We start from the raw sequence: 25150 nt of genomic DNA, 5'->3' as shown, positions 1-25150 counted from the left end.
CCCAAAGGAGAGCCTCCTCCTGGTGGTGATAAGGCCACTGACTGTATATGTTATTTTAAAACTTTGGGGACTTTATAAAACTTTGTGTACTTTATAAAACTTTGGGTACCTGAGATTACCCCAAAGGAGAGCCTCCTCCTGGTCGTGATAAGACCACTGACTGTCTGTTATTATAAAACTTTGGGGACTTTATAAACTTTTGGGTACTTTATAAAACTTTGGGTACTTTATAAAACTTTGGGTACTTTATAAACTTTTGGGGACTTTATAAAACTTTGGGTACCTGAGATTGCCCCAAAGGAGAGCTTCCTCCTGGTCGTGATAAGGCCACTGACTGTCTGTTATTATAAAACTTTGGGTACTTTATAAAACTTTGGGTACTTTATAAAACTTTGGGTACCTGAGATTGCCCCAAAGGAGAGCTTCCTCCTGGTCGTGATAAGGCCACTGCCGGACACATTTCTGAGACAAAGTACCCATGTAGATTTGTAAACCTGTCACACACACACACAATATTTCAAGGAAGCCTAATCATAGTCAAGCAAAAATAAGTTTGGAAGTTTGGGTACTGTTATTGTAAAACAAATGCCCCCACAAATTTCTTAGAAAAATGGGGGGGGGGATTTAGGATGAGTTGAAAAATTAACACTTTTAATACCCTCCTCCCCCCCTGCCAAAATTACGATATCGATGATTAAATCCCTATCCCCTCCCCCCCCCAAAGTATGTTTTTTTAAATTAAGATTACTCTCCTTCAAAACCACATAGAAACATAGAGGTTGCTATCAATGCTAGGCTTTTATAACCTAACTTTAAATAGGCGAGTTTTTAACAAAATGGCAGGAAACTTTTAATTTTAGAAAAATTGGATAGATTTTGAAAAAAAAATGGCGGGAAATTTTAGTTTATAAAAAAATTTCGAGAAAGTTTAGTTTAGGAGTAAAATGGAGAAAAATTTTAGTTTAGAATAGAAGAGCGGGAAATTTAAGTTTAAAATAAAAGGGCGGGGAATTTTAGTATAGAATATCACATAGCGGGAAATTTTAGCTTAAAAAATGGCGGAAAATTTTGGTTTAGAATAAAAGAGCGAAAAAGTAAAGAACACTTAAATGGCGGGAAAATATATGAAATATTTTGCCTAGTAGAGCAAACACAGCCAGGGCGAACACAGTCAGAATGATGACATCACGCAGATTCTTCACAGAGTAGACGATGGCGGATACGATGGTCTTGAGGCCGGGGATGACGGCCACGGACTTGAGCGCTCGGAACACACGGAATGTTCGCAGCGCGCTGAAGGACCCGAGGTCGATGGCGATGGTCACGTAGCTCATACCTAGGAGATAGATAGATTTATAGATAGATATATAGATAGATAGATAGATTTATAGATAGATATATAGATAGATAGATAGATTAATAGATAGATTTATAGATAGATAGATAGACAGACTGACAGACTGATAGATAGCTTAGGAGGAATGGATGGATGGATGAACAAGATTAGTTTTCACAGGAATCTAAAGGGATAAGACAATGTCCGATAAATTGATGGATATCAGCAATGATGATGCACAAAATTCCAACCAATCAAAATTCACTCAAGTTCCCAAAGGTATTAAGCCAACGAATAAAAAAAACTTTGGGGACCAGTATAATAAACAGCCCATTGTCTCCTCTCTCGCAATCTTTATTTACCTATGACACTAAAGCGCTGGAAAGTGATATGTGTGACGCCATAAAAATACGTCTAAAAAGGAAGGAGTGGAGAAGTGGGGAAGGAAAACTCTATAAAAAAGGAATGGATTTATAGTATTTTTATGACGTCACACATGACACTTTCTAGCGATTTGCCCGCTGCGAGAATGCCTTAAATGTCACATGTGACGTCATAAAAATACATCTAATTTGGGGGGGTTTCCTTTCCCACTTCTCCTTTCACCCTTCTTTTTTAGATGTATTTTTATGATGTCACACATGACAATTTGCATCACGCTTGCCCAACTGTGTGTTTACTTACATATGACAGCAAAGTCGAGCCAATTCCATGCATCACGAAGGTAGGTAAATAGATAGATAGATAGATAGATAGATAGACAGATAGATTACCTATGACAGCAAAGTCAAGCCAATTCCATGCATCACGAAGGTAGGTAAAGCTGTCCAACGCAAAACCTCGCGACAACAACTTCACAGCTGATTCATATGTATAGATGGCAGTAAAGACGACTTCCGTTGACGCAGTGTACCTACACACGTGGAGTATTTGTTATGAAAAACGCGGCAAATAGCGCGAAACGCAGAAATTAGCGAAACTATGTTGTAAAACAAAAAATTTCACCCAAATTAAACATTCGAATAAAGCTTTGCCCATTTTTTTTTTAAATTGACTGTTTTTCTGTTTGTTTTACAAATTTATATGTTTCTCTATTTCTCCTTATACCAATTTTTATGTCAAAGTTAGAATTTTACTCAAAAATAATTTTTTCTGAGAAAAGTTAATTTTGACAAAGTTTTGGTATTATATTGCAGCTAAAAAAAAGGTTTATATACTCACAATATATAATAAATATGAGAATATTTTTTAAAAATTCTTAATGAATTTTAAAATTGTTAATTATTTTTTTAAAATCTTCTTAGTCTCTTTAGAAAAGTTTTTTATAAGAGCTAATTTAAAAAGCATTGCTGATAATTTCTAGGGTCTAGTGAGTTTCTGTATTTAATTATATATTGTGAGATAATATAAAGTTTTTTATTGAAGAAAGTAGGAATTAATAAAAAATTTCAAAGGAATTTTTTATACCTATAAATATTTTACTGTAACTTTTTTTCCAAAACCCTATCAAATTCTTCAATAAAAACCTTTGCATTATAAACAGTAGAAAGCAAAATCATTTACTTAAAATAAATCCTAAGTTCAAAATTTCAAACAAAAAAATTTTGAAAATAAAATTATTTTTATATAATATAAAATTTTTCGACCATTTAAATAAAAATTTAAGATAATTATTAATATAAAAGCTATATTTTCAAATTCCCTATCATTTAATATTTTGCTAACTGCTGTTTATTTAATACAAAATTTTGTTTTGCCTTATAATAAGTTATAATTCCAATAAAATAAGATAAAACTCTTATTAATTATTAGAATTATCCCATAATGGCAAGACAAAATAAATTCCTAATAAAACATTTTCATAAAGCCTTAATTTTAAAACATATCTTATTTGTTGATTTTAGTATTTAATCTGGAAAAAATTTAGGTACCTTAGCTAAAAATAACCAGCAGGTTAAACATTTTTTTCTTCTAATTCCTTTTTTTCAAATAACAATTCCAAAACTAAGGCTTTATCATAAGATTTAGTTGGGTTCTAGTCTATAGCACATCTCAGCTCCTAGCAAAAAAAGGAAAACAACACAAAAATGATTTGTGCCGCATCCCTCCTTTTTTTACTGAGCCTTAGGGAAGGATGGTAGTTTGGGTTACTACGATACAATGTTTTTGTACAATTCTCTAGATTTATATATTCTATGTATCAATTTCATTAGTATATAATCCTTTTCATTTTTTTAAAGTATATACTAGGGTGGGTTTATTTTAAACATTTTTATCTGAGACCAAAGCGGGAACTTGCACATTATTTTTATGAATATAATACACCTCTGAATGGTTTTTGGACTAAATTTAAATAATCCAGAGGTGTAATATACTTATAAAAAATCATGTGCAAATTCCTACTTTGGTCTCAGATAGAAATGTCCAAAATCAACCCACTCTAGTATATAATCCTGTATATTGCATATTGAGTACACAATTCTTAAATTTTCCAGAACAGACAAAATGTGTCAAGAATCAGTTTTGGGGGAGATGGCCAACTTAATTAAACTTTATTGTAATATGGCCAACAAAAAATCTAGGCTTAATTGGTATTTAGCAACATGTAATATCAATATATGATTTTTTCTTACATAAATAGAGACAGTATAATATGCTTCCATTTGCAAAAATATAATACTTTAAGTAAGCCTAAACTTACAGAAAAATCACTTAATTATTTTATATATAAAGCCAACCAAAGATTCCAAAGCTTCGGTAAAAATTAAACAAAAAGACATTTTTTCACCGCTAAACATTTTCACATCAGTTATTAAATATAACAAAAGCCCTAGCCTATTCTTCTTAGTTACTTTTCTAATATTTTTTTTTCAAAGCTTTCTTAACTAGTTATAGATACAAGCTTGAAGTCTTTTCAAGAACCAAATTTTGTGATTAATTATGTTTTTTTTATACGTATATTTCAAAACTTTTAATGCAACCAAAATTTCAATTTTTCTTAATTATGATATTTTCATAATTCTTTAATTTAAATTAAATATGATTTCAAATGATGGTTATAATATGTACAATTATCTAAATTCTGATATAACATAAATAAAACTATGAATAAAACATCTAAAGGATCTAAAAACTATCTACAATATAAAATACACTAAACTTTTATAAACAGTTAGGGTTTCATTATAATGTTTTTTTTGTATATTCACTTAAAATAGATATGGAAATTTTGTAATACCAAGGTATATAATGATTCATTTCTAAAACATTGGTTGATGGTAGGTTTTTTGAAACAGCCAAGTCTTAAACTTGAACCATTGTTATATTAACTAAAAGTTAAAATCTATGACAAGTAGGAATTATTCTTATTAAACTAAAAATCATTTAAATGTGAACTTTTAATTTATGAGAATAATTCTAGGATACAAGTTCTAAGGGGTTCTAAATATTAGTAATAATAATTATACAAAGGTTTTCTTGGATTATTATTGATAAAGATCTACAATGTACATTCAAACTACATAAATATATATAGATGTAAAATATCTAGTAAGGATTATAAGAATATTGTTAATTATGATGTTACACTAATAGGTTCAACACTACAAGATGGGAGTTGATTCAAATGAATCCAGGGATCTAAAGGGATAAGACAATAGCCAATGTAATTGGTGTACATCCCCAATGATGATGCACAAAATTACCCCTTCTGTGATGAAAAATTAATGGTTGGAACTTTTGAACACTTAACTTAATAAACCAACCAATCAAAATTCACTAAGTCCTCAAAGTTGTAGAACCAATGAATAAGAAAGCATTATTAAAAAACTTAGGGGACTAGTGTAATAAACTGCCATTGTCCCCTCTCTCTCTGATTGAATCTGTATCTGAAATAATTTTCACCAGGGTTTCTTAAATATTTTCTTTTTAAACTGGCAAGTTTAAGAAAATGTTTAAGATAATTTGTCTAAAACTTCAATGTGGAGAGGGAACATCTCTGAATCTTATAATGTACAAATGAAAGGGGTCACAAAGTACACCCATCTAAAAGATTACAGAATAATGGGGTATTTTTTTTTCACCAAAGTTGGTCAGTATTTTGATCATGTCTGATTTCTGGTTGAAAGAAACTATATCAAAAGATGATTTGTACAGAGGATCTAAAGAAATAAGACAATGGCTGATAAATTGGTGTACAATACATCCCCAATTATGACACACAAAATTACCCCTTACAACTTAATGAACCACCCAATCAAAATTTAATAATTGACCTCAAAGTTGTTAAGCCAACAAATAAGAAAAAGTTATCTTTGGGGGACTATTGCAATAAGCACCTCATTGTTCACACCCAATTATTGCCAGAATCAAAACATGATCAAAACATTTGAACTTAACATATTCAGGGGAAGGTAGGTGAATGCTTTTGAGGTTATAAAGTACATCAAAAAGAGGGGAATTAGAGTGTACAGTAGTACATCTACAAAAGGTTCCAGATCAAACGCAGGAGTCCCAAACGTCAGAGTAGACAAACACAGGAGTGTTAAAATATTAATTTAATTAAGTATTTCTATACAGGTTAGGTTAGGTTAAGATATGAATATACAAATAAGCACCCCACAGTTTTTAGGCATTTAAAAGCCTATATGATAGTTAAAAGTAGGTTAGGTTAGATTAAGTTTCCACTCCAACGTTTGTTCACTCCGACATTTGGGACTCCTGGATTTGTCCTAGGACCCTACAAAGTAAATCTACACTAATAGGAACCACACACTAAAAGAGAGGTTCAATATTCCTGAAAATATGTTTCAAATCACATCCACTAGATGGCTCTAAATTTCTCTTTGCTTATTTCTAACAGGAAAAGGGTAAAAGATTGATTACAGAGGCCTTACTTTGGAAAGTTGAGCTGTGCTGATTATGATACCAATAACTGCAAAAATATATTTTACAAATTTTTTTTAAAATTACTGTTATTCTCTAAACTCACAAAGTTTTAATAAATTAAGTTTGCCAAAAAAATACAAACCCAATATGGCTTTTAGTAGACTATATGTTAATAGACATTTACAAAAGAAAGTTATTTAAGCACGAAAAGTAGCTTCGAATGAATTAAAACTTTTCTCTAAAACTTACTTGATAGTGATGTACACATATAGATAATTTCTTACTAAGCTTTCAAGAAAACTCTACCCCACCCCATGGAAACCATTTAGAGTGAAGAAAAAATTTCATTATGGTCAAATAATCATTATCACAGCTCTTAAAAACCTGTTTTAACAAGACTCAAAGTGACCAGAACAAGGCATATATACTATTTTCAATATGGGAATAAATTATTGCCCTGATCTACAACCCTGCCCCCCCCCCCCTACCCCTAAAAAATTGGATACTACTCTATAAGGGATTAAGATATGACTAAAGTTAAAATTTTGTACAGCATCTCTAGAGTGTTTCAAATACAACTCAATTCAATTTACATTTTTCACACCATTGTTGGTCATTAAAGATAAATTATTATGATGAAAACTATTTCTTTCTAAAACAATATACAACACAACAAAGTATTTTAAATTCAATATTTAAATAGTTGATTTGCATTTTTTTGTTTATTTTTTTTCTTTCTTCCTTCTAAAAAGAAGTCCTGCAGTACATTTTTGAGAAGATAATAGATTTCATTTATTTAAAATTTCATATTTTAATGTAAGAAATTGTTGTACTTATGAAACACTGTAGAAAATTTCTGTTCAACTCAACCTTTAATTTATCCCTAAAAAGGGAATTATTTGGTGCACTAACTTTGCAACCAATTATTTGGTGCCCAGATCTTAAACCTAGAAATAGATTTAGATACTTACAAAAATTAGCACTATAATCAAAAATAGATAAATATAAAAAAGATAAAATTAAGTGAAGATTAAGACATATTATTAAAAAGAACAAATAGAATATTTAAAAAAAAACTTTCTACTCATAAAAAGCTAACTTTATTCTTAAGACAAGTCACTCTGAACTAATTGAACAAATAAAGTTAAAGATTTTTGGATATAAAATAATAGTCTGATATTAAATATGTGTCAGATTTTCAAAATTTCACAATTTACAATAAGAAGCATTGAGTACAATTTTTACATAATTTCATTCCCTTTATCTTTGGTTTAGTTGATTACTTAAAAAAGACTGATTTAAGTACTTTTTAGATATTTTATTAACTCTGTGGAGAGGTCTTTTTAAAGTCCACTATTGGCATTTTTAAATGCCTAGTTCTTTTTAACAATAAGTCTTTAGTCCCCACTACATTTAAGGAGTGTGTTAGTTAAATAAACAGTCAGAACCCATCTTTTTAACCAGTTTACTTATTCAAATAGTCAAAAGAATATTTTAAGACAATTAAGTTTTTGACGACATAACAAAAAATCTGTTACTTTCTTAGCTACTTTACACTCAAAATATCTAATTTAAATAAATATCTTATTTTTTTCACCATGTGGTTTAAATATGTTTTTTAATTAAAATCATATTTAGGTATTTAACTATTTAAAAAACAAACACCCTCAAATAGAAAATATTTAAGTAACTGCCATATAAAATTTTTTAAAGCACAAATTTATAATTTCTGTATTTTTTTTTATTTATCTATTAAAATAAGATGATAGAATTCTGCATATTGATTGACTTCTTAGATTTCAGCAAAAAATTATCATTATTTATACTGGATCTAAAAAGCTTAAAATATGTGCTCTTAAAAATTTTATACTTTAACTTCTAGGATTTAAATAGATTTGTTAAAAACATTAAGAGTTGCTTATCAATAAACTTTCCCCACCAACAAAAACAATTTTTTCATTCTTTTTGCTTAATACAATTACACAGGTTAAAGAAGAATTAATGATATAAAATTACAAATTACATCCACTCATTAAACACCTTCAATTTTATATTTAATTATCATTCTATTACCTTGGCTTGCAAAATCTAAGTAAGGTAAATGAAAAAAAAACAAATCTTAAATCCTAGTTCTGGACAGTTACTTCAATTTAGGGCTCTTCAGTTTTCACCAAGTCACTATATTATTTTTGCTTTAACATGATATATATCCAGTGGAAGAACCGGTTCTCGGCCCAACGTTCAAAAATTATGTATAGCATTGTATTATATGCAGTTTTCAACAAATATAAAAATGTGTTTTTTAGCCTGTGCATTCTGTATTTCGGGTCTTAAAAAAACTGGTTTTTATCTTATAATTGGATATTTTATATCTGCAGAAAGCTGTTTATAATATGATGCGATAAATAAATAGATATACTTTTTTTTTATAAAAAGAAAGAAAACTAAGACAGCTTTAAGTCACTGGAAATTTGTAGCTTGATGAAACCTGCAGAGCCTTGTTTTGATAATATAATTCCTTTAGTTGTTTGATTCTCCTGAATGTTTATGTTTTTCTTTTCAATTAAAGCTACTCTATATCTTTTATATGCACAGATTTAAAGGGATAAGGAAATTGCTGATAAATTGATGTACTCCCCCAATGATAATACACAAAATTACCCCTTATCTAGATTATAATTAGTGGTTGAAACGTTTGAATCACCAAAGTCTTCAAAGTTGTTAAGACAACAAAGAAGAAAATGTTATTATAAAAAATTGGGGACTAGTGTAATAAACAGCTTATTGTCCCCTCTCTATGTCTATGTCTGTAAGTGTTGTTATGATAGTTATTTATTGCATCGTATTATAAACAGCTATCCGCGGATATAAAAATGTTCAAGTATAAGATTAAAACCAGTTTTTTAGCCCCAGAATGCCAAAGGACCAGCCTAAAAAAACTGGTTTTAATCTTATGAAAACATTCGTTCTTTATTGATAACTTTTGAAACAATAATTTCAAAAAAAGTATTCTCTTATATGAAACATGAAACAGCGTAAATACAAATGACCAATGATTGGTAAATTACAATGTATTATTGGTCATTATTGGACATTATACATATATTTATATAGTTTTATTTAGTTTTTTGGTTGCTGCTTATGGATAAAGTTGTCCTAGTTTAAATTAATAAACTCTAAAGTTTCACTACTTCTGATGACTCCTATCCTTGTTTGGGGGTATAGTCCCTTTCGTGGCAACGCCTCTTAAGGGGCTTTTCATCGTATTTTAACTGTAGCTTTTCTCCAATTCCTAGCCCCTGCGGGTGGATCTAACACTGCTGGGTCAATCATCTAACCTAAATAACCTAACCTAACCTAAAATAACCTCTCAAAAGCTACTGTAAAAATACGACGAATCGCCCCTTAAGAGGCGATGCCACGAAAGGGACTATACCCCTTGTGTTTGTGTCTATGAACAAAACAACTGAAGAAACGACATATAAATATATATATAGAGGACATTCACAATTCAAATTTTAATTTAGAGGGACTTTTATTTTGAACATTTTTTACATAAACTCTATTAATATTCTATAACTTTTGAAAGCTAGCAACGACTTCGGAAACACATGTGTTCTTTGTCTGATTTTGACATCAATTTCAATCTTTAAGGATCTTGCTAACCGCTGAACCGATCGGGTTCTCCTTTACAGGGTAGCTTCTCATAGGTCCCAGGAAGGTTTATAACTATTTTCTTTGGGATGGGACACCCCCAACCCCCAAAGAAAATAAAAATACCCCCCCAAAAAATTTTGGTTTGATCAAACCTCTTGGGGCAAAGCCCCTAGAGGCTAGGGGCAAAGCCGCCGGTCCTTATAATAAAGTAACAGGATCTTTGTATATCAGTTTGTCTGTTTGTACCAAAGGATCTTGCTAATCACTGAACCGATATGGTTCTTCTTTACAGGGTAGCTTTTCATAGTTCCTGTGAAGGTTTATAAATATTTTGGGAGATGGTACCACCAACCTACCAAGAGAAATCCCAATAAATCGAAATTTTTTTCAACACCAAACATTTAAAGTGCCACTAGAGGCCTCTAGGGGCGTAGCCGCTCATAAAATTGCTAGCTAGTTAAAAATTGACATTTAAATCAGGAGTTTGAGTAAAAAAAATAAAAAAAGCCCTTTAAATTTATCAAAAAATAATTTAAAATAAAAATCCCATGTATAAATACATAAATATCTTAATTTAATGACATAACTATAATTGTAATTTTATAATTCAAAAATTAAATTAATTTTAAATTCGACTTTACTAATAGCAAATTAGGGAAAAATATCTTTTTTTTTATTTTAATAAAATTTAAAAATATGATACGATGTTTTTTTTTAAAGCGAAGCTTTTCTATAATTAGGGTCGGTCCGTCCGTACGTCCGTAACGGATATCTTTTTTCGTTAATTTAGGAATGTTAGAATTGTCCTATCGTTTTCAAATTTTGCATGGTGATTTCTTTAGAAGTTAGGTACGATTTAGAAAGCGTAGCAACTCTATAATGATTACCAAAATGTCCGTACGTCCATTTTAAACATGTTGATTTTTTACTTTTTTAACAACAATTTTTTTGTGATCTAATCATCCGATTGATCTGATTTTTAGTATATTGATTCCTTGGACAACAAAGTACAATATTATTAGCGAAGCATCTCTATAACTAAGTCCTAAAAATGTAAGTATGTCCATAAACATTTTCCTGTATCAAGCAGTTTTTCAACAAATTTACTTACAATTTTACTTTGACTCTTATACATTTATATTCTGATTATTCAGTTCTGACACTATACAAGTATTAATGTCTGTTTGTCTTACCGTTTCAGTGCTTCGCTTTTATGGATGTTGTAATCCTTGTTTCAAAACTGTTCTACTTAAGACAATTTTTTTATATCTTTAAAATATTTATCCCAAGCTTTTAATCAGGGATCTAAAGGGATAAGACAATGGGCGATAAATTAATGTACATCCCCATTGATGATACACAAAATTACCCCTTTGAAGGTTACAATTAGTGGTTGAAACTTTTTGATACTTTTATGAAAGTCTCCAAAGTTGTTGAGCCAACGAATAAGAAAATGTTGTAATATAACTTTGGGGACTAGTGTAATAAACAGCCCATTGTCCCTTCCCTTCCTGGCTTTAAATACTTATGTTATTTTAATTAATTTATAAAGGCATTAGATGATAGCGCAAATGCAATCAATAGTAGCAAAACAATAAAGAATCTCATTTTTTCGCGCAATTCAGTAAAATTGGGTGTTGGGTTGTAGTCAAATGCTATTATTAAGTCAAAGTGTTCATAATTATGGTCCATCCTTATAATAAAGTAACAGGATGTTTGTGTGTTTGTGTGTATGTGTGTATGTGTGTTTGTGTGTTTGTATGTTTGTACTGAAGGATCTCGCTAACCGCTGAACAGAGCGGGTTCTCCTTAACATGGTAGCTTCTCATAAGTCCCAAGAAGGTTTATAACTATTTTCTTGGGAGGTGGGACACCCCCAACCTCCCCAAAAAATGAAAAATCCCCCCCCGAATTTTTTATTTTTTATTTTTTAACTAAAATTAAAAATAAAGGGGGGCACCCCCCCCCCAAAAAAAAAAAATTTTCGCCTACCCCAAATTTTTTTTACTTTTTCTTTTAAAACAAAATCTAAAATAAAAAATTTAATTATTAAATTCGACTCTCCCCTCCTCAAGTGCCCCTAGAGGCTTCTAGGAGCGTAGCCGCTAGTTCTATATATAGTATTAGAGTAAAACACTAGATGAAGAAATGGTTAAATAACTGTATCTCACACCATGTGCAACCTTTCTATTAGGTCACTGAAAATCAACCAATGGTGTCGCTTATACTAACACAGCTAAGTAGCAGAAAGTAATTTAGAAGCAGACAAAAGAGGTCTTTGAAAAAGGAAGTAAGGTAGTTGTCTGTATTTACATCTATTCTATAGATCTGTTTATATAGTTACAATCAAGAAAACTTTGACTTAATAAGAGCATTTGATTATAACCCAACACCCAACTTTAATGGATTTACGCGAACGAATGGCCCAGTTCATAAAACCGAGATGATAAATCTCCTTATTGTTAAAAGCGAAGCTTTTCTATAATTAGGTTCGGTCCGTCCGTAACGGATAGCTTTTTTCGTTAATTTAGGCATGTTTAAATTGTCCTATTGATTTTAATCTTTGTATGATGATTCCTGTAGTAGCTAGGTACGATTTAGAAAGAGGAACTCTATAGTAGTTGGAAGAATGGCCGTACGTCCATTTTAACCATATTATTTTTAAACTTTTTTATTAACAATTTTTCATGTTAAATGTCCTAAAAATGTCAGTATGTTCTTGAACAGTTTTCTGTATTTAAGAAGTTTTTTAACAAAGGGAGAGGTAGGTTTCTGTTAAAATCCGTAAAGGTTATGTGTCATAAGTTAAAAACAGTAGTAGAACGATAAAAAATTATGTTAACTTCTTTTTTAAAAAAATTGTCTATATTTCTTTTCAATAAGAAATACACATATTTAGTGAATATTATCGCTCTACTACTATTTTTAAGCCTTAAAACACACACCTTTACGGATTTTACCCGCAACCTACCTCTCCCTTTAATATATAATTTGGTCAAAACTTAATTATATTTTGTATAATCAGTTCTAACATTCTAATGTTCGTCTGTCATACCGTTTTAGAGCTTCGCTTTTATGGCTGTTGTCATCAAGGTTCCATTAGAAAGACAATGTATGAACAAACCAACTTCTTATTGGTTAGAAATTGTACATTTTAAAAAAAAAATCTTTTTTTAGGTCAGTTATATAAAAGAAAGAAGCAGTAGTGCTTAATTAAAAATGACGTCATACAATAAAAATGACCAATGATAGACCAGAGCTGGATCTTTAAATCATTTTAGTGGTGATTTAAATCGGGGCGCGCCAAATTTCAGCCAATCACAGCGCTGCATTTTTAAAAATGATTTAAAGATCCAGCTCAGTATACGTTTTTCCATTGGCCCATTAAAATATATACTGCCCTATCATTGGTCATTTGTATTGTATGACGTCATTTCTTATAAGTTTATAAGTTTTACCTAAGTTTTAATCATTTTGTAAAAATCAATTCAACTAAAAAACTGATTTTTAAATGCAAATTGCTTCTAAAATATAAAAAAATTTAATTTAAATTATATTCTACATCCATTTCTTTTCTCTTCTGTATTTAAAAACTACAAAAGGCAGATTTTCCAAATTATAGGAAAATCCATTAAAATTTGAAAATTAGACAGCTTTTAAATATTTTGGGGTAAATGTAATATATTTTCCAGTATGGCTCCGAATGAATTAGAACCATTTCTAAGCCATACTAAACACATCATGTATCGCATCGTATTATGGAGAACACAGAAATAGTGTCTGACTCATTATGACGTAACAAAAAAAATTAGCCAATGAGAGGCCACTATAAATTTTACCATTAGTCAATAACGACCTCTCATTGGCTATTTTTTTTTTGTTACGTCATAATCAGTCAGACACTATTACTGTGTTCAATTATGGATAATTTTCTACAAAAAAAAAAAAAAAAATTAAACCCTTTTACTTGCATTTTTCATTTTTTTAAAATCCCCTCTCTTACCAATAAAACTAAAAAAATCTAGAATTGTTTTCTATTTTTTGTATTAATTATCACCCTAAACTAACAATTGCTGATTTTCATTTCAAGTATCAAATAGAATATATGTAATTGTTTCAATTGTCTAAAATATTTAATTAATCATTTCTGTTTAGATTTATAAAAATTAACTTTAAATTATGAAAAGTTTCCAAAACAGACCTAAAAAATAACTATTAACATATTTTGATAATTCATAGTTTTTATTTAATAATCCAATTCTAAAAACCTAAAATTTAGTAAGATTATTATTCAAATTTTAGGCCATTTCATATTAGATTAACCCATTAGTGCCGAGCGCCACTTTTATGGGCCGATCGAGCTGTAAGTTTCAGGGAAGCTTTATAATGGTCAAAACGGAATTCGTATTTTTTTGTTTTGCTCTAGTGGCGTGCACAGGAAAGTTGCAAAAAAACCCGGTTCGGCTTGGCCATAAATACCAACCAGGCATTAACACCCGTTTTTGGTGCTTTCCCCCAGTTTTAAAACCCGGTTGACCTGTATAAACCCGGTTATTTTGACCAAAAATCGAAAAATGTAATTTTTGAACGCCAAAAGTGAGATGAACACTTTTTAGAACTTTGATACGATCCGTAATTGAAAACTACACAACCTCATGTAATCTAAAGAGCTACAAGTATAATACGAAGCGATTTATTTCAAATTTCGTGTTTAGCCGGCGATTTTGGGTAAAAAAACCCTGTTTTGTTGTTGTTGTCAAAAAAGATCTATTAGTGAAACCGGGTAATAAAAATTTCAGACTCAAAATGGAAATGCCGAACCGGGCCTATATAGGGCGTAAAAAAACGATAAAAAAATCATATAAAAAATAATAATTTAAATAAAACGAATTCACAAATAGATGTACTTGTCAATAAACTTTAGATTAAACGAAAAAAATCAGCAACTTTACTATAAAAACAAAAAAGTTAGATGGGGTATTTTGAATTGTCATGATTTTCAAACTTTGTTGATCTATACCGGCAAACGGAAGTAAGCAAAACTGCCTGCTCCAGGGGGAAATGAAAGCCAGGGTAGTAGAGGGGGGATTCATACTGAGAATGATGCAATTATGAAGCCGGAAACCGGTTTTTTTACATTTTCTGGCACCGGGTTTTAAAACCCGGTTCGGCACTAATGGGTTAATTAAGGCTTTGCCACTAAAATTTTTATATTTTTAACACCTTTCAAAAATCTGAAATAGCAATTGTGAAAATTTAAAAAATCAGTATATTGTCATTATTGGAAACAGAACAAACCAACTTGTTATTGGTTAGAAATTGTACATTTTTAGGAAAAATCTTTTTTTTAGGTCAGTTATAAAAGTAAGAAGCAGTAGTACTTAATTAAAAATGACTAAATACAATACAAATGACCAATGAGAGACCAGTATACAATTTACCATTGGCCAATTACAATGTATACTGGCCTATCATTGGTCATTTAAATTATATGACGTCATTTTTTATTGGATACTTCACACTGTTTCTCAGTAGATTGTCAATTTTGTAAATAGAAAGAAAAACTTACTCTGTATCTTTTTCTACCATGACATAACAGTTAACAAGAATTATTTGATGCTCTCCGAAAGGGGCAGAGATTTTGTTGTTGTTCAAAATTTAAAATTACTGTGTAGTATAAGTTGTCGCAAATATAGGTATTACATGAAAATGAAAATAAAAATTAAATCCGGACTGTTCCTTCTTGGGAGAAAATGCGGGAAAATGAAAAAAAAAACTTACTCTGTATCTTTTTCTACCATGACATAACAGTTGACAAGAATTGTGCAGATGATGGCGAAGGAGAACAGAGGGTGGCTCAACACGTGGATGGCTATTCTGAAATTTAATTATAATTAGTGGTTGAAAAGTTTAAACACACAAATAAAAATTGGATAAAAGTCCCTAAATTTGTTAATTCAACAAATAAGAAAACGTTATTATAAAACTTTGGGGACACGGGGCAAAAAAAACTGGTTTTAATCTTATAATTGTACATTTTAATTCCGCAGATAGCTGTTTATAAAAAAATGCAAGAAATAACTATTCTCATTTTCATTTGAAACGATTAATATCTGGTGGATTAGAACCAGTTCTCAGCCATACAAATTATATCGTATTACATCCAGTTTTCTACGAATATAAAATGTACATTTATAAGATTAAAACAAGTTTTTTTCAGTCCGTGCCTGCGGAATCTCAAATGGCTATTCTGAAATTTAGATTTTAGTTTGATTATTATCCGCTAGGGGAGGCATTTTTTAAATTTTAAAACTGATATCAACCGGGTTTGAAGCCATACTTTAAATTATAATGTCAACTCAAAATCCATTTATTAGTTCATTCGGTTGGTGCAGACAGGGATCTAAAGGGATAAGACAATGACCAATAAATTGATGTATAATGTATATCCCCAATGATATTACACAAAATTATTCCTTCTGTTGATTACAATTTAGTGGTTGAAAACTTTATGAACAAACCAATAAAAATCGGAAAACGAATAGGAAAACAACGAATAGGAAAACGCTATTATAAAACTTTGGGGACTAGTGGAGTAAACAGCCCAGTGTCACCTCCCTCCCTGGGGGATGCAGAGCTTGTTTTTGTGGCAACAAGGATGACAACATCCATAAATGGCACTGGGAAAAGTCATGGATGGACAAACGCACAATTATCTTGAGTTTTAAAGCAGATTGTCATTACAATAAGAGTAATAGTTTTATATCGCATCGTATTATAAACAGCTTTCCGCGGATATAAAATGTACAATTATAAGATAAAAACTAGTTTTGATCCTAATATTGAACATTTTTATATTCATAGAAAACTGGATGTAATACTATGCTAGACATAGATTTTTTGTATGGATGAGAACCAGTTCTAATCCAAATTATAAGAAACATGATAATAGTTTCTTTAAAAGCCTGACCAACAGACTGACGGAGCAAGTAAACTATATACTAGATTCTCATTGGTACAACTGTCTACCTTTAATAGCAGCCGAGAAAATCAATTACAGACGGACGGACGGACAAAGTGAATTATAGAGTAGCTTCGCTACTAAAAAAAAGTAAGAAAAAAAGTAAAAAATAGTTTTGTTAAGATAATAATTCAATTATTACTCTGTGGAAAAACCGGTCAATATCCGCTGGATTAGATCCAGTTCTCAGTCCTATATTATCCGCATAATGTCCGCGGATAGCTGTCTATAATACGATAGTTTTGTTAAGATAATAATTCAATTATTACTCTGGAAAAACAAATACTTGTTAAACTTTTCTGCTGCTAGTATATCAACATAAAACCTGGGATCTACTGGTACCCAAAGTTTTATACTGGTACCCAAAGTTTTATACTGGTACCCAAAGTTTTATACTGGTACCCAAAGTTTTATACTGGTACCCAAAGTTTTATATAATAGTATCCAAAGTTTTATACTGGTACCCAAAGTTTTATAGTGGTACCCAAAGTTTTATATAATAGTATCCAAAGTTTTATACTGGTACCCAAAGTTTTATAGTGGTACCCAAAGTTTCATACTGGTACCCAAAGTTTTATACTGGTACCCAAAGTTTTATACTGGTACCCAAAGTTTTATATAATAGTATCCAAAGTTTTATACTGGTACCCAAAGTTTTATAGTGGTACCCAAAGTTTTATACTGGTACCCAAAGTTTTATACTGGTACCCAAAGTTTTATATAATAGTATCCAAAGTTTTATACTGGTACCCAAAGTTTTATAGTGGTACCCAAAGTTTTATACTGGTACCCAAAGTTTTATACTGGTACCCAAGGTTTTATACTGGTACCCAAAGTATTATACTGGTACCCAAAGTTTTATACTGGTACCCAAAGTATTATACTTGTACCCAAAGTTTTATACTGGTGCCCAACGTTTTATACTGGTATCCAAAGCTTTGCTTCTATCAGACTTGAAACGTACAAGGCTACTTAAATCAGAATCTAAAGGGATAAGACAATGGCCAATAAATTCATGAACATAATCAAGAATGATACACAAAATTACCCCTTAATGTAGATTACAATTAGTAGTTAAAACATTTGAACTTAATTTATTAACCAACCAATCAAAATTTTCACTCAAGTCCTCAAAGTTGATAAGGAAAACGAATAAGAAAACGTTGTTATATAACTTTTGGGACTAGTGTAATTAACAGCCCATTGTCCCCTCTCTCGATGTCATAAAAATTGTCGACATATTAAATTTAATAATAAGATAATGTTGTTAAACCTTTCTAGAGAAGGGGGGGGGGGGGGGCAATGGGCTGTTTATTACACTAGTCCCCAAAGTTTTATAATAGCATTTTCTTGTTTGATAGATAGATAACATAAATAGCCCTAGTGGGATTGTCTAATTTGTTTGTTAGAACCCAAACAATATTTACCTTTCCAATTAGGGTTTCAATAACATAACCGATTAATATCCGCTGGATTAGAACCGGTTCTCAGTCCTACACTATCCGCATAATATCCGCGGAAAACTGTCTATAATACGAAGCCCAAACAATGTTTACCTTTCAAATTAAGGTTTAAATATATGAGACTAACAGACCAGGGATCTAAAGGGATAAGACAATAGCCGATAAACAGAGGTACAATATCCCCAATGATGGTACACAAAATAAACCCATTATTCAGATTACAATTACTGGTTGAAACGTTTGGACACTCAACTAAAAGTCCCCAAAGTTGTTTAGCCAACAACAAAAAAAACATTATTATAAAACTTTGGGGACTAATGTAATAAACAGCCCAATGTCCTCTTCCCCCCCCCCCCTAGTTTCTTTCCCCTTCACAATAGGTCAAAATAAACCGATCAATATCCGCTGGATTAGACCAGTTCTCAGCCATACTGAAAAATCGTGTATAGCATTACCGACAATTTTGAAAACTATTTTTAAAAAAGATTATGATTAATATTACAAAAAATATGATAATAGTTATTTCTCGCATCGTATTAAAAACAGCTTTCCGCGGATATAAAGATAAACAGTTATAAGATTTAAACCAGTTTTTATTTTAGCCACGAGATGCCAAAACTGGTTTTAATCTTATGATTGTACATTTTTATATTAAAAGAAAACTAGATGTAATACGATGTTAGACATAACTTTTTCGTATGGATGAGAACCGGTTCTAATCCATCGGTTTCGAATAAATACGAGAATAGTTATTTCTTTCATTGTATTATAAACAGCTTTCCGCGGATATAGAATGTACAATTATAAGATTAAAACCAGTTTTTTTTAGCCCCGAGTTGCCGAACCGGTTCTTATCTATCTGATAATAATCGGTTCGGAATGAATACGAAAAAAAACCTCTTTTTTTTCTTTCTAACTCAGTGTCTCTTAGCCAGGGAGGGAGGGGACATTAGGCTGTTTATTACACTGGTCCCCAAGGTTTTATAATAACGTTTTCTTAACAACTTTGGGGACTTTTAATTAATTTTCATTGTTTGTTTTATTAATTTGAGTGTTTAAACAATTTTTGAATTATTGCAATCTACAAAAAGGGGGGAATTTTGTGTATCATAATTGGGTATGAACATCAATTTATCGGCCATTGTCTTATCCCTTTGGATCCCTGAATTTTGCCATTATTCTCCTCCTTAGGTTTACTATATTTAGCATAGTATCATAGACAGCTTTCCGCTGACATTATCCGCGGATAGTATGACTGAGAACAGGTTCTTATCCAGCGGATTGTAAGCGGATTTGTATTTATTTTGCCATTATTCTCCTCCTTAGGTTTACTCCTTGGGAATTATAATTTCAAAAAAGCCAGGGCCGTATTATCCAAAGCTGGATCTTTACATTATTTCAATGGTGCGCCAAGACGGGGTGCGCCGAATTTCAGCCAATCACAGTTCGACATTTCGTGAAATTCTGTGCTCTCATTGGTGGAAAGTTGGCTCACCCTGATTTGGCGCACCATTGAAATGATTTAAAGATCCAGCTCAAGAATCTAACCAGAGGTGGATTCTTAAAAAAAATTTGCCCCACTAATCACTTAGTGGGGCAAAATTGTTTTCGCGAAAAATCCACCAAAATCACATTAAAAATCTACAAAAATTAAACAAAATCATAGAAGGGTTAAGAAGATTTTTTATGTGAATTTGGAGGATTTTTCACGAAAACAATTTTGCCCCACTAACACAGTGCGTAAGAAGGTGCTTTGACTTCTGTGTCAGAACCTAAATTGGGACATAGTTCATTTCATTACCCTAGGTTAGGTAACTTAATTTCACTTTTCAATAAAATCTAAAATGCAGCTGTTTTTGAGAAAATTATTGGGGCAATTTTTTTTAAGAATCCATCTCAGGGGGGATTTATGAAAATATATAAAAATGTTAAAAAATGACGTCCTACAATACAAATGGTAAAATATATATTGGCCTATCATTGGTAAAGCTGCTTCTATGCCTAAATCTTTTAGGCATATCCATCATATCGTATTATAAACAGCTTTCCACGGATATAAAAATATACCATTATAAGATTAAAACCAGTTTTTTAGCCTTGAGATGGCGAAGGTTAAAAAACTGGTTTTAATATTATGACTGTGTATTTTTATTCGTAGAAAACTGGATATAATACGATGCTATACATATTTTTCAGTATGGCTGAGAACCTGTTCTAATCAACCATATATTAATAGGTTTTGTAGCAAAAATTATTTGAAATAACACGGCGCTACATTTGGTACGTACTCTAGTTTAATGGATGTACAATATACGTGGATACCATTATAAAACTTTGGGTACCAGTATAAAACTTTGGGTACCAGTATAAAACTTTGGGTACCATTATAAAACTTTGGGTACCAGTATAAAAATTTGGGTACCAGTATAAAACTTTGAGTACCATTATAAAACTTTTGGTACCAGTATAAAACTTTGGGTACCAGTATATAACTTTGGGTACCAGTATAAAACTTTGGGTACCAGTATATAACTTTGGGTACCAGTATAAAACTTTGAGTACCATTATAAAACTTTTGGTACCAGTATAAAACTTTGGGTACCAGTATAAAACTTTGGGTACCATTATAAAACTTTGGGTACCAGTATAAAACTTTGGGTACCAGTATAAAACTAATGGATGTACAATATACGTGGATATTATGACAGGGGGAAATTTGTCGTCATTTTAGGTTGCTGTTTTTATTGTCATTTAATGGTCAATTCGTTCAACCAGTTTGAGGGGAGGGGGTAAAATGGGTTATTGTTATTTTAGCCAGCTGCGAGTATTACTTTACCAGAGTACATGAAAATCTGGTGCAACATCCAAGTAATAATATATCCATTACTCTATTTTATTCCAGCTTTTCTTATTTTAGGCTATTTTTTAGGCTCCTTCTTACCCTTTTGAAATAGGTGCGGAGCCGCTAATAATATAAATGTCTTTTTATCCATCAGTAGCTTTTATAATACGATTGCTTTAACTCAATAATAGGAGATTTTTTGAAGCCTTACAAAGTGTCTTAAAAAATCACCCATGTGACGTCTTAAAAATGGGGGATGAGAGTAAAAGTGGGAAAGAAACCCCCTATGACGTCACTTGGCTGATTTTTTGACAAACTTTGTGAAGCTTCGATTTTTTAAATGAAATATAAAAATATCGGCCATTGTCCTATATCTCTATAACCCAGCGGAAAGTCAGGGATCTAAAGGGATAAGACAATGGCCGATAAATTAATCTATACATCCCCTATAATTACAAACAAAATTACCACTTCTGTAGATTACAATTAGTGGTTGAAACTTTTGGACACTCAACTATATAAACAAACCAATCAAAAGTCCCTAATGTTATTAAGCCAAAGAATAATATAACGTTTTTATCAAACTTTGGGGGACTAGTGTAATAAACAGCCCAATATCCCCTCCCTACCTGGCGTGAAGTAGTAGGTCGGTATGAAGGTACTTTGGGCACTTTTATCAAACTAATATAAAAACCTTAGGAACTTTTTATCAAATCAATTTAAAAACTTTGGGTACTTTTATCAAACCAATAAAAAACTTTGGGTACTAAAAAACAGCCCAATGTCTCCTCCCTCCAAGGTGGAAAGTAGTAGGTCGGTATGAAGGTATTAAAGATCGTGAATTATGGCCAAAAAGTCAGGTTTTTAACCATTTTTTCCCTTTTTTTCATAGTTTTCTTTATATTTACTATAGGCTACGCCCCTAGAAGCCTCTAGTGGCAATTAATCATTTTTAATGGGAGGGTGGAGAAACCCTCTCCCAAAATAGTTTAAAACCTTCCCTTGATCTATGAGAAGCTTCACTGTAAAGGAGAACAATATCGGTTCACCGGTTAGTAAAATCCTTCGCTTGTCCGAATTGATTATATTTTTAAGGAAGCTTTTTAGAAATTTCAAGGTGGTTTTAGGCTATTTTCTGACATTGAAAGAAAGAAAATTTGATTCATTCACCTATAATGTAAAATAATAAACTTTTTAGGAGGTTTTCTTTCCCGTTTATCTTATCTTATTATACCACGGCAGATGAAAACACAAAATTAATACTTTTTTGTTTTAAGACAAATATCTAAAGGGATAAGACAATAGCCAATAAATTGATATATATCTCCAATAATCACAAAATTATCTTTTCTGTACATTAAAATTAATTTAAAAGTTTGAAAACTCAAATAAACGAAATAACCAATCAAAATTCAAAAGTCTCCAAAGTTGTTAAGCCAACGAATAAGAAAATGTTATTATAAAACTTTTGGGACTAGTGTAATAAACAGTCCCCTCTCTGTCTGGTTTTAATACAAAGAAAAAAAAGCAAAAATATTTTTAAGAACTGATGAAAGATAATTTCTTAATTTTAGAAAATACTCCGTTTCATAGCAAAGCTGCTTTATAATACAACTAGCGGCCACGCCCCTAGAGGCCTCTAGGGGCACTTGAGGAGAAGGAAGTTGAAACTCAAAAACTTTTAAAAGAAATTTTTTTCGAGGGGAGGGGTAATTTTTTTCTAAGGGCGATTTCTCTTTGGAGGGTGGTGGTACCCTCCCCCAAAATAGTTATAAACCTTCCCTGGACCTATGAGAAGCTACCCTGTTAAGGAGAACCCGATTGGTTCAGCGGATAGCGACAGCCTTCGATACAGACAAACAGACACACAGACAAACAAATAGACATCCTGTTACTTTATTATAAGAATTTGTCTGTCTGTCTGTCCGTCTTTCTGTCCACAACGCTATGAGACAAAATGATATTGAAGATAGAAGGCTGATTTTTTAGTGAAGATTCCTTTAAAATGTTCTATAGCGAAGCTGTTATATAATAGGAGCTTTGCCCCAAGAGGTTTGATCAACCTAATTTTTCGTATTTTAGATTTAAAAAGAAAAAGTAAAAAACAAATTTTTTTTTTTTTGGGGGGTATTTTCCATTTTTTGGGGGGGTTGGGGGTGTCCCACCCCCCAAGAAAATAGCTTAAAACCATCACAGGACCAGTAGGTATATTCACCGAAGAGTAGAATCCAATTGGTTCAGTGGTTACCGAGATCTTAAGGGACAGACAGACGGACAGACAGACATCGTACTACTTTGTATTATAGATTTGTCTGTCTGTCTGTTCGTCCGTTTGTAAGTCTCTGAATCTGTCTCTTTATCTATCTATCTCCCTTTCTCTCACTATCTATATTTCTCTCTATATTTATTTATATACAGAGAAGTCTTAATTTTTCTTTATATCTCTCTCTCTCTCTCTCTCTCTCTCTCTCTCTCTCTCTCTCTCTCTCTCTCTCTCTCTCTCTCTCTCTCTCTCTCTCTCTCTCTCTCTCTCTCTCTCTCTCTCTCTCTCTCTCTCTCTCTCTCTCTCTATCTCTCTCTATAAATGAATAATCTCTAATTATATCATGGAAAAAGGGGGAAAACTATCAAAATAATCTATTTTCTCTATGGCTTCGAATCGCATTAATATCCGCTGAAAAATCATGTATAGCATCGTATTACAGACAATTTTTTGACAAATACTAATATAAAACCCATAAAATGATACCAGTTTTGTTAACCCAGGCCTGAGGCTCCTGTGGTATAACAAAACTGGTTTTAACTTTATAATATTTTCAAAATGAAGGGGTAATTTTTGTAATAATGAATATATCAATAAAACTTTGGGTACCAGTATAAAACTTTGAGTACCAGTATAAAACTTTGGGTACCAGTATAAAACTTTGGATACCAGTATAAAACTTTGGGTACCAGTATAAAACTTTGAGTACCAGAATAAAACTTTGGGTACCAGTATAAAACTTTAGGTACCAGAATAAAACTTTGGGTACCAGTATAAAACTTTGGGTACCAGTATAAAACTTTGGATACCAGTATAAAACTTTGGGTACCAGTATAAAACTTTGAGTACCAGAATAAAACTTTGGGTACCAGTATAAAACTTTAGGTACCAGAATAAAACTTTGGGTACCGGTATAAAATCTAGGGGTATCATTATTTTTGGCTAATTTTTGTGTCCCTTTATGTTTTATATTTTTTTGGCATATAAGCTGGTTATTATGGTAATATTATTGTGAAAACAATAACATAATTGTCTTCAGATAACCAGGGATCTAAAGGGATAAGACAATGGCAGATAAATTGATATACATCCCCAATGATGATACATAAAGTTATCCCTTCTGTAGATTAGAATAAGAGGATGAAATTTTTGGACACTCAACTAAATGAACCAACGAATACAAATTTTTACCCAAAGTTGTCAAGCAATCAAATAAGAAAATGAAATTATAAAACTTTGGGGACTAGTGTAATAAACAGCCCAATATCCCCTCCCTCCCTGTTTCATCCCATTCTGTTCTTTAAAGGTTATTTACCCCCCTAGACCTAGTGTATCAAAACTACCTCCCCTCTCTACGACAAAGTTTTTCAATTTTTAGGATTGGTCCGTCAGTTTTTGCGTAGCTTTTATCGTTAATTTAGGCATGTTAGAATTGTCTTATCTATCTAAAACTAGACATGATGATTCATATAACATTTAGGTATAATTTAGAAAGCGGAGCAACTTTATAATCTAAACCAGAATGTCCGTACGTCCATTTGAAAAATGTTGTTTAAGGCAAAGCTTTTCTATAATTAAGGTACGTACATCGCGTCATTAACTCTTATTGTTAATTAAGGTATGTTAGAATTGTCCTATCCATTTAAAACTTTGCATGATGATTCATATAACATTTAGGTAT

At 31.5% G+C, this 25150-nt stretch overlaps 1 protein-coding gene across 1 annotated transcript in view; it reads right to left on the bottom strand.

Moving 5' to 3' along the window:
- The window catches only part of LOC145307015 (sodium channel protein para-like), a 63409-nt gene that overhangs the window by 5434 nt on the left and 32825 nt on the right, over positions 1-25150 (bottom strand). Inside the window, exons 8-11 of the mRNA XM_080149353.1 lie at positions 15662-15757; positions 2110-2249; positions 1139-1336; positions 401-494 (exon numbers count right to left, since the gene is read on the bottom strand). Coding sequence (XP_080005479.1) covers positions 401-494; positions 1139-1336; positions 2110-2249; positions 15662-15757 — 528 coding nt within the window. The remainder of the gene's footprint in view (positions 1-400; positions 495-1138; positions 1337-2109; positions 2250-15661; positions 15758-25150) is intronic.

The sequence above is a fragment of the Acartia tonsa genome, chromosome 15 (genome assembly GCF_053477335.1).
Source record: "Acartia tonsa isolate MP-2025a chromosome 15, ASM5347733v1, whole genome shotgun sequence".
Lineage (NCBI taxonomy): Eukaryota > Metazoa > Arthropoda > Copepoda > Calanoida > Acartiidae > Acartia > Acartia tonsa.
Note: the sequence above shows the minus strand (reverse complement) of the source record. Positions and strands in the feature narration are given on the sequence as shown.